Source organism: Hibiscus syriacus, unplaced genomic scaffold (assembly GCF_006381635.1).
Source record: "Hibiscus syriacus cultivar Baekdansim isolate YM2019G1 unplaced genomic scaffold, ASM638163v2 tig00111095_pilon, whole genome shotgun sequence".
NCBI classification, from domain to species: Eukaryota; Viridiplantae; Streptophyta; class Magnoliopsida; order Malvales; family Malvaceae; genus Hibiscus; species Hibiscus syriacus.
The window spans coordinates 12,315,706-12,326,831 of record NW_024062980.1 but is presented as its reverse complement, the minus strand read 5'-3'; the positions used below and the strand labels follow the sequence as shown (position 1 = coordinate 12,326,831).

General features: G+C 35.3%; 1 protein-coding gene across 1 annotated transcript; it reads right to left on the bottom strand.

Annotated features, from left to right (window-relative positions):
• Positions 1-392: 392 nt before the first annotated feature.
• On the bottom strand, positions 393-2,628 carry LOC120152630 (dnaJ homolog subfamily B member 3-like). Its single transcript, XM_039164818.1, has 5 exons — positions 2,407-2,628; positions 2,225-2,302; positions 2,050-2,128; positions 883-956; positions 393-787 (listed from the first exon to the last, which is right to left on the bottom strand). Exons 1-5 carry the CDS (start codon positions 2,503-2,505, stop codon positions 716-718), a joined length of 402 nt encoding a protein of 133 aa, XP_039020749.1. The 5' UTR covers positions 2,506-2,628; the 3' UTR covers positions 393-715.
• Between the last annotated feature and the right edge of the window lie 8,498 nt (positions 2,629-11,126).

Here is an 11,126-nt window from a genome sequence, read left to right as displayed (position 1 = left end):
ATAGATTTGTATTAAAAAGGCACAGAATATTTCAACAAGCTGTTAACTAATTATAAAATGGTCTTGCACCTATTGATAAGGACATTTAGAGCAGTTGTAACTTTCATTTCTACATGGTCCTCATCATTTAGGTTGCTTTTGCCATTTTAGAAATTAATGCAATTCAAAATCAATTCTATATCACTCGCCCTGATTTCCCAATACATATTGCTCAAAATATATTCAAATTTAATGTCAGTAAATGTTGATTATGCTAGAAAATATGTAAACATCATCTCTACATTGGGTTAAGTTTAAGTTAACAAGTTACTTCTCACCTGAAATAGGTAAATTTAAGCCACTCACTAGGCTAATATTAATACTTGATCTAACAAGTTACCAAGCAAGTAAAATAGAAAAAGCCATCGCCATCGCATTAAGTAGCTAGTAATAGTAAATTGGTTCCATAAATATTTGCTCATAAGGTCCAGCCTAAAGAGTAAATAAGGACTATAACGCTAGTAAATTAACAAGCTGCTAGCAAGCATTGGACATTTGGTCGTACCCTCATTTGTCAGACAAGCATAAGATGTTACAAATTATTTGAATTTCTCTACTTCATATACACAACCGTTATCTAAGGTATCAAGCTTGTTCTCATCCTCAATAGCGTTGTTTGTAATACCAACAAATCTGTCCCTCTAGTTTGAGCATTGTGACAATAAACAGAAGGGAATTACCAAATCGACTGCCTAACCCCAAGACCATTACATGTTAATATAAGGCCTTTGTAACGGTTAAGGTACTCCTGCAGCCAGTGAATTAGAACTTAAAATCTAAGCCATCCAGGCATATGAAAGTATATGTATAAATACTTCAACGTATGATGGAAGAAATTCTTACATTTATGTCATAGTCATATGTGTACAATATCCCCATCTTGTCATACTCGTTCCTTTTGACTGGATCAATGAGAACTGTTAAATGAAGGCAAACTACCAAATGGTTAAGTTCAAATTCATTTTCACATGCATAACAATATTCTTAGTACTTCATCATTTTTTAACCAAATGTTGGCAGTTCAACTATAGCTTCAAGTCTACAACCATCATTGAGCATAAAAACTCAATTTGCCAATTCATGCCAGTAGACAGAAGCGACAGAACATTATCATAGATTTGCTAGCTACTATCTCAACTATGCAAAACTTTAACTCATTAAGAAATAGCAATGCATGGGATTAACAGTGTGGCAACTTTAAACACACAACATAATTTCATAAACTACAGTTATAAATGACACATTGTAGCAGCACGGTTAAACAATTTTTTTTGAGGGGGTAGGGGAGGGGAGAGAACACAGTTCACATTTGGTATGGTAGCAAGCAAGCATATACTGCAAACACGTTCCACAAGAGTAAGTTATTGTGCATCCTCATTGAAATGCATGGAAATAAAGAAAAATGTTTACCTGAAACTAAATATGAATCATGAAGATATTTGCAGCAAGTCCAATTATATTTAATTTAAAATCATTGCTCATGGATATGCAATGAGCATACTAGACATATGAGCAAACACCGTATTCTTTCAAATAAATCCATATGAAGGGTAAGGCATGAATTTGTAAACTAAAAGCAAAGATCAATCAAGAGCAAATTAAAATTAACAAGATGCAACACCTTATGATTAGAAATTAACTTATAATGACGTAACTCCTCTTCTGATGCTAATGTTGCTTATCATCCTCATTTGTTTCTCTTTCGGGATAAGTTTTTTCTTTTTTTGAATTAACAATATAATGAACACATCAACAACAGAAAGGCACAAGTGAACATAATATTTCAAAGAAAATGCAGATTATGGAAGATATATAGCATAAATTAAATGGTTCCCTAACACAAATGATTAAACAAAAAAATGCAACATCAAAATTATGAAACGAATGCAGAAGACCCGTATAAGAATGAAGTAAATGGGAAAAAAACTCAAAGACAGAATAAATTTACTCAAAATGCAGGCGAATACATAATCCGAAAAGAAGAAACGAGAGCGAAAGTAGGACAGTTACCCTGGTAAGCCTCGTTTATCTCTTGAAATCTTGAAGTGGCGCTATTCCCATCGTCATTTTGCTTATCCGGATGCCATTTCTGCAGAAACAACCTCAAGGTTCAAACTACTAAACAAAAATGAGTATGTATATATATGAAATCAATTTAGCTTTTTCAAAAAAGAAAAAATCGAACCAGCGCGAGACGTATAAAATTGGAGCGAATTGCATCCTCCGTAGCATCGGAATCAACTTCCAATATCTTATAATAATCCTGTATTTACACAAGCAATTCAGAACACATATGGTTTCGGAATTTTCTTTTCTTTCAAATTTTACGCGAACATTTTAATTTTTAACCCTAGGGAGTGAGTTTACCTTGGGCTTGGAAACAAGGGAAAGAAAGTCGAAATTGAGGTTAGAATCTTGCTTCGGCTGTTGCGGTTCTTCAGGAGAATCGTCCCAGTTGACTCTCATCGTCGACGTAAGGCCGCGATTTGTAAAGATAAACGGCGGTTGCCGGCAGTGGTATGGGATGAGACCGTGATTTGTCTACTGTGCGTAATTATAACTTTTTTTTAAAACTTTTTCTCACAGTTTTTGAACAACACGAAAACAAGAACTTACTAAATAAAGTGGCAAAGAATCTTGTTAAGTAGTAGGGTAAATCAAGCGTTTAGTACTAATTTTGATCTATATTAATATCTAAACTTTTAATTTTTTTTAAAATCATATCTAATGTTAAGTTTTTATTTCATTTTAATACCATAGTTAAAAACTTAACGTTAAGTTTTGATTTTTTTTAAGTTTAATTACTAAAACAGACCAAAATTGATAGTTTAGGTACTTAACGTGTCAAGTTTTTAACGGAGGGTGCTAAATAAAACAAAAACTAAATGCATGTATGATTTTAAAAAAATAGAAGTTTAGGTACTAAAGCAGACCAAAACTGATTATTTAATTATTAAACTTGTAATTTACCCAAACTAATAATACTAAAATAAAATTTCTATCTTTAAAAAGTTTTTTTTTAAAAATAATGTAATCATTTTTGTGTTGAAAGTAGGGATCTAGATGAACATAGTGTTTGGTGAACTGTTTGTGAATCGTTCATATAACATTCGTTTATTAAGCTAAATAAACGAGTATGAACAAAATTTTTATATTCTTTTAATAAACGAATGAACAAGAACAAAGGTGTCTTCAGCTCGTTTATGTTCACGAACAAGCTCGTTTATGAGCTCGTTTAATTTTTTATAGTTTAAATATTAGTGAATGTACATACTAAATTGAATATATGGTAAACTGTAGAGTTTAAATTATAAATTATTAGAACTTTAAGAACCAATTGAATAATTTTACCATTTTATCTTAATTGTAAACAAAAACCCTTTTACAGCCGATACTTTAATGCTTTCATTCCCTTTTTTTTTCCTCCAACCCTAAACTATCAAGCTATCATATGTGCTATCAAATCTTAATCTTCCGTTCATCTACCAGTTTGATTGCGGTGCCAGGTAAAAGTCTTTTTGTTGGGTTTATAAGATTCCTTCAGGGGGTGTTTGGATGGGGGAATGTGGGATTCCCATGGGAATGTGGGATTCCCATGGGAATGGAATCTATATTCCCCCGTTTGGTTAGCCCGGGAATCCCATTCCCGATAATGTAAGATTACCAATAGTAATTTTTTTGGGGTATATTACCGGGATTGTCATTACCTCTCTTTCCTTAGGTATTGTTGGATTATCAGCGTTTTGGACTAAAATGCCCTTATTTTTTTTTCTTTCAAAAATATTCTTCTTCTGTCATTGAATAATAAAAATTCTACGAAGGTTAAATTACAAATTTATCCTTAAGCTATTTTCGATTTATAAAAAATTCTATAATTAAAATTTTATATGAAGTTCAGGGGTTAAAATAAAATTTTACCCTTTCATTAAACCTTTTTTATATTTTCAATTTTGTAAAAAAAATTATATAAATTTTATGAATTTAATTTTTTTAAAGGAAATATATAAATATTTTTCAACTTATTAAAAAACGAATATATAATAAGGACAATTTGATCAAATATACATTCCAATAATCTTTTATTCCTTTAACCAAACACGGTAATCTTGCATTCCTGCTAAGCCAACCAAACACAAAATACAACATTCCCAGTAATCTTATTCCCTGGTAATCTTACATTCCCACTGGTAATCTTACATTCCGTGAACCAAACGCACCCTCAGTGTCTAAAGACTGTGAGCTGTAAAGTCAAAAAAAGGGGCTGGCACATGGTCCAAATTAGGGGGCTACATTTATTTTTGTTGAAAATGGTTTTTGGCTTAATTTCATATTGCACACTTTAGGGTATTTACAATATTAATCCCTAAGGTTCAACTATAAATACCCTAGCCCATTTAGCTTTAAAACCATCCCAAAATCAAATTTCTTTCTTCCAATACTAGAGAGCTTTCTTGTGAGTAGTGAGTGTTTTGTAAACACCTGTAAATTTTCTCTCTTAGTAAAAGATCTGCAGCAGTCTGAAGACGTAAGCAAAATTGGCTGAACTCCGTTATCAATTTCGGGTATTATTTTTCCGCTTTTATTTTATATTCTCTCTAATATGATTATAGGGAAATTATTTGGTACTCGGGTTTATTTCCCAACAACTAGTATCAGAGCTCTTGGTTGTGAATTTTGTCAATTTTTTCAATTTTTTGCAAGGTTACTATTCATTACTATTCACATGAATAGTGAATTTTGTGAATAGTAAAAATTTTGTCAACTATACGAATTTGTCGACGGAGGTGTTCTAATACACGGCGGTTCGTGAAAATTGTCAGAAACGATCCAAAGAAGCCAGATTCGAGTGAGAGTGATGGCTGCAGACGAAGGGAAGGTGAAAATTGAAAAGTTCGATGGTGCGGACTTTGGCTTTTGAAAGATGCAGATCGAAGATTTTCTGTACCAGAAAAATCTATATCAACCCCTCTTAGGAAAGCAACCAGAGGGCATGAAGAATGAAGACTGTGTTGTTCTCGACAGACAAGCCCTCGGAGTTATCCGACTGACGTTATCCCGCAATGTTGCTTTCAACATAGCAAAGGAAAAGACCACGGTGGGTCTTATGTCGGCTCTCTCCAGTATGTATGAGAAGCCATCGGCCTCAAACAAAGTTCATTTGATGAGGCGATTATTCAATTTGTGGATGGCAGAAGGGGCATCAGTGGCTCAACACCTAAATGAACTCAACACAATTACAACTCAGTTGTGTTCCGTGGAAATTGAATTTGATGATGAAGTTCAAGCTTTAATTCTCTTATCATCTCTACAAGACAGTTGGAATGCTATTGTTACAACAGTTAGCAGCTCGTCGGGAAACAGTAAATTGAAATTCAACGATGTTCAGGATCTGGTACTGAGCGAAGAAATTCGACGGAAAGAATCGGGTGAAGCATCAACCTCCTCAGCCTTGCACACGGAGTCTAGAGGGAGAACTTCATAAAGAAATTCAAATCATGGCAGATCCAAATCCAGAAGGGGAAAATTAAGAATGGGAAAGAAAGATTATACCTGTTATAATTGTGGCAAGAAGGGTCACTTTAAAAGAGATTACCGAGCACCAAAGAATAATACTGGCGTACAGGATTCTACCAACGTGACTGAGGAGACAGGTGATGCCATGATTCTAAGCGTAAACAGTCCGATTGAATCATGGATCTTGGATACAGAGGCATATTTCCACTCCACCCCATGCCGAGAAATCATAGAGAACTATGTCAGTGGTGATTTTGGGAAGGTTCATCTAGCCGATGATGAAACCTTGAAGATCATCGGAAAAGGAGTGAGACATATTCCTTTCAGCTTTAAAATCAAGAACGGGAAAGAAAGATTATACCTGTTATAATTGTGGCAAGAAGGTTCACTTTAAAAGAGATTGCCGAGCACCGAAGAAAAATACCGGCGCACAGGATTCTGCCAACGTGACAGAGGAGACAGGTGATGCCATGATTCTAAGCGTAAAAAGTCCGATTGAATCATGGATCTTGGATTCAGGGGCATCTTTCCACTCCACCCCATGCCGAGAAATCATAGAGAACTATGTAGTGGTGATTTTGGGAAGGTTCAACTAGCCGATGATGAAACCTTGAAGATCGTCAGAAAAGGAGACATCCGATTAAAGTTGCCAAACCAGACCACCTGGAAGCTGAAAGGAGTGAGACATATTCCTGGCCTCAAAAGGAATTTGATTTCTGTTGGACAGCTTGATGGAGAAGGATATAGTACAACCTTTTCAGGCTGTGAATGGAAGATTACCAAAGGAGCACTCGTCATTGCTCGTGGTAAGAAGACTGGTACTCTCTATGTAACCTCAAACTTAGAGAATATCATTACTGCAGCAGATGCTGATGGAAAATCAAACCTATGGCACCAAAGGCTTGGCCATATGAGCGAGAAAGGGATGAAGACACTTTTGTCAAAAGGGAAGCTGTCGGATCTAAAGAATGTAGATGTCGGACTATGCGAGGATTGCATCTTTGGCAAACAAAAGAAAGTCAGCTTTGCAAAAATTGGTAAGACACCCAAGGCTGAAAAGTTAGAGTTGGTTCATACTGATGTATGGGGACCATCTCCAGTTCCATCTCTTGTAGGGTCATTATATTATGTCACATTCATCGATGATTCTACGAGGAAGGTGTGGGTTTATTTTCTGAAGAAGAAATCAGAAGTCTTTGATACCTTCAGAAAATGGAAGGCCATGGTGGAAAATGAGACTGGTTTGAAAGTCAAGCGGTTGAGGTCTAATAATGGAGGAGAGTACAAAAATAGAAAATTCAGAGATTTCTGCGCAAACAATGGGATCAAGATGAAGACAGCAGTTCCCATGACACCGCAACAGAATGGCGTAGCAGAGCACTTGAACATAACTCTGAATGAACGTGCCAGAAGCATGAGGATACATGCCGGATTGCCCAAATTTCTATGGGCCGAAGCTATCAACACTGCAGCTTACCTGATCAACCGTGGGCCCTCAGTTCCTTTGGATGACAGAATACCAGAGGAAGTTTGGAGCAAGAAAGAAATAAACCTTTCACACTTAAGAGTGTTTGGTTGTATTTCTTATGTACACATAGATTCTGCTGAAAGAAGTAAACTTGATGCCAAGTCCAACAAATGCGTCTTTGTTGGTTATGGTGGTGATGAGTTCGGTTACCGATTTTGAGACTACGAAAATCGAAAGATCATCAGAAGCAGAGATGTCATTTTCAATGAAAATGTGATGTACAAAGACAGATCAACTGTAGAATCAAGTAGCTCCAATACCGAAGCTGAAACAAAGGAATTTGCTGAGTTCGAGGAGATTTCTAGAAATAATGTTCAGATCAATCCTGAAGCAGTTCAAGAAGAACCAGGCACACCAGAACTGAGACGTTCCTCTAGAATTCCTAAACCAACCCAACGGTATTCTCCTTCTTTGCACTACTTGTTGCTGACTGACAATGGTTAACCAGAGTGCTATGATGAAGCAATGCAAGTGGATGATTCAGTCAAGTGGGAGTCTTCCATGAAAGATGAGATAGACTCGGTTATGTCAAATCAGACGTGGGAATTAGCTGAATTATCACCAGGCAAGACAGCACTCCATAACAAGTAAATTTACAGGATCAAAAATTGTCAAACGCTACAAAGCAAGATTGGTTGTCAAAGGCTTTCAACAAAAAAAAGGTATTGACTACAATGAAATTTTCTCTCCAGTCGTGAAGCTATCTAAAATTAGACCGATGTTGAAAATTGTAGCTGCAGAGAATTTACATCTTGAGCAGTTAGATGTAAAGACAGCTTTCCTTTATGGTGATTTGGAGGAAGAAATCTATATGAGGCAGCCAGAAGGCTTCATAGAGACAGGCAAGAAAAACCTTGTATGCAGGTTGAAGAAGAGCTTGTATGGTTTAAAACAAGCTCCTAGACAGTGGTACAAGAAGTTCGATAGCTTCATGAGTAACAGTGGTTTTACCAGATGCCAAGAAGATCATTGTTGCTACATCAAGAGGTTCGACAACAACTTTATTATTTTATTATTGTACGATGATGACATGCTCGTTGCAGGCTCAGACATGCAAGAGATTATACGCTTGAAGAAAAAATTGTCGAAGCAGTTTGCTATGAAGGATCTGGGTGCTGCAAAGAAGATTCTTTGGATGAGGATCAAGAGAGACACAAAGTCAGGGACTTTGATGTTATCACAGGCTGAGTACATCAACAAAGTACTCTCCAGGTTCAACATGCAAGATGCTAAACCAATAAGTACACCTTTAGGTGTTCATTTTAAACTCTCAAAAGAACAGTCACCAAAGACGGAGGAAGAACGTGCACACATGGTGAAGGTGCCGTATGCCTCAGCAATTGGAAGTCTTATGTATGCCATGGTTTGTACTAGACCAGATATTGCTCATGCAATGGGAGCTGTTAGCAGGTACATGAATAATCCAGGCAAGGTACATTGGGAAGCTGTAAAATGGATCATCAGATATCTGCGAGGTACTACAAACAAAGCACTTTGTTTCAAAGGTGGAGATACGATACTGACAGGCTATGTAGATGCCGACTTAGCCGGAAATGTTGACATTAGAAGAAGCACTACAGAGTATGTCTATACTCTGGGACGTACTGCAGTGAGTTGGGTTTCTCAACTACAGAAGATAGTTGCTCTCTCCACAACTGAAGCAGAATATGTTGCTATTACGGAAGCCAGCAAGGAGATGGTTTGGCTCCAAAGTTTCTTGGAAGAGTTAGGCAAGAAACAAGAAAACAATGTCTTGTATTGCGACAATCAAAGTGTTATCCATCTAGCAATGAATCCATCTTTTCATTCCAGGACGAAACACATACAATTGCGATATCATTTTATCCGGTCTCTTCTGGAAGATGGGATTTTGAAACTTGAAAAGATTAGTGGAGCTCAAAATTCGGCAGACATGTTGACAGAGACGGTGACCACAGAAAAACTGAAGTTGTGTTCAGCTTCAGTTGGCATGATACAGTAACAAAAGCAGAAATACTGCTGCATTGATCGATGTGTGAAGACACATTAAAATCAATATTCAAGTGGGAGATTGTAAAGTCAAAAAAAGGGGCTGGCACATGGTCCAAATTAGGGCTAAGGGGGCACCGAGTTCGGTGCATTTATTTTTGTTGAAAATGGTTTTTGGCTTAATTACATTTTTAGTCATTGCACACTTTAGGGTATTTATAATATTAATCCCTAAGGTTCAACTATAAATACCCTAGCCCATTTAGCTTCAAAATCATCCCAAAATCAATTTTCTTTCTTCCAATACTAGAGAGCTTTCTTGTGAGTAGTGAGTGTTTTGTAAACACCTGTAAATTTTCTCTCTTAGTAAAAGATCTGCAGCAGTCCGGAGACGTAAGAAAAATTGGCTGAACTCCGTTATCAATTTCGAGTATTATTTTTCCGCTTGTATTTCGCATTCTCTCTAATATGGTTATAGGGAAATTATTTGGTACTCGGGTTTATTTCCCAACATGAGCAACTAAGAAAAGCCTTTTCGCGTCTTTTCTCTTTCAATTTCTTTTATCTCCCATTTTTTTTATCGTATGTTTAAAGAACTATGTTAGATCTGAACATCTCAATACAATATATAATAGGATCTATCATGATTGACCCTTTTCTGCATTTATTCTAGAATTGAAAATGCTTTTCGTTTTACATTAAAAGAGATTTTTTTTTCTATTTCGGTGGGGATGATCTTGCGATAATATGTTGAGATCTATGTAGATTGTGTTTTGAATAACTGTATTGTGGATTTGAATTTTTTCAGACCCTTGTCGAAGTCTCTATACAATATGCACCCAGAAAAATATTGAAATTGGCAGCATAAACTGCCTTGTTTTAGTTCTTTTATTCAAATGTGATGTAATTAGTAACAAGAATTAAAGAAAATTCACAAATGACCCATACAGGAAGTTATGGATAAATCTTTTAGATTAAAATGAAAAAAGAAATAAATTATTATAGGTTAGTTATGGATAAATCTTTTCTATTAGCTAATGGATTCTCAAGTATCTTTCAACATTCTTAGCATTCATTCCTATTGTATGATAGCTAGGAGTAGGAGTATTAAGTTTGGGTCATTTTTATAATGCTGAGATGTGATCATTCGTACTCTGATTTTGTAATTTGTAATCTGATTTTGTTGTACCAGGTGGTGCTCTGGGTTCTTGACATTCATACTTGCATCTGGAAACCAAAATTCATGTTCTCAACTTATTGGCTCATTCTGGTTTGAGTTAGTTTTTAAGTACAGGTCTGGGTTTTTTTATGCTCGGTTTATTTTGAATTCGGGTTATTTCGGCTCGGAGTTTTTAGATTTAATTATTTTAGTTTAAGTCATTTCAATTTTAGGTAAGATTCAACATTTCAGATCAGATTATTTTGAATTTAAATCATTTAGTTATGGTCCTTGATTCTTATTATTTCAACTCATTTATCCGAGTAATTTCTGTGCTTATGTTGTTTTCGAATTTGTAGACCCTACTGCCTTGTTGTTTTGGCATAATCACACACAAAAATATAATCTCCTAACATTTTTCAAAATAGAATAGAATATTGTTGATTTTTAATTATAATTTTTTTAGTGTTAAGTTTGCAGTACATGTTTAGTTGCTCTGAATCTGACATATACGTTTTTTTTCTGAACTAATCATCCGGACCTTGACATCTCACATGGGTATGTGCTACATAATGTTAATGAGCAAACTGTTCGAAGTCTTAACGAGTGCAACTTTAGTAATTTAAATTATCTTTTAAGTTGTTATATTTTTATTAAGTTTGCAGTACATGTTTAGTTGCTCTGAATTTATGTTATCAACTTTAGTAAATATTGTTAGTATGTTTTAAGATTATGTTTTGTTATTGAGGATGTTATATAAGTTTTATTAGGTGATTTTGTTTAATTTGTTCTTTTCTATTTGTTTGGTAATATTTTTAGAATTGTTCATGAACATGTTCACGAATGTTAAAGGAGCATGTTCGCGAACGCTAAACGAATATGTTCACGAACATTAAACGAACGCTAAACAAACACGTT

Bases quoted from the DNA above. Each gene is read 5' to 3' on its own strand.
- LOC120152630 (XM_039164818.1), bottom strand. From the start codon at position 2,505: ATGAGAGTCAACTGGGACGATTCTCCTGAAGAACCGCAACAGCCGAAG. The intron at 2,303-2,406 runs GTAAACTCACTC...GTGTAAATACAG, and splicing joins CCCTTGTTTCCAAGCCCAAG to GATTATTATAAGATATTGGA. The intron at 788-882 runs GTAAGAATTTCT...CACTGGCTGCAG, and splicing joins CATATGACTATGACATAAAT to GAGTACCTTAACCGTTACAA.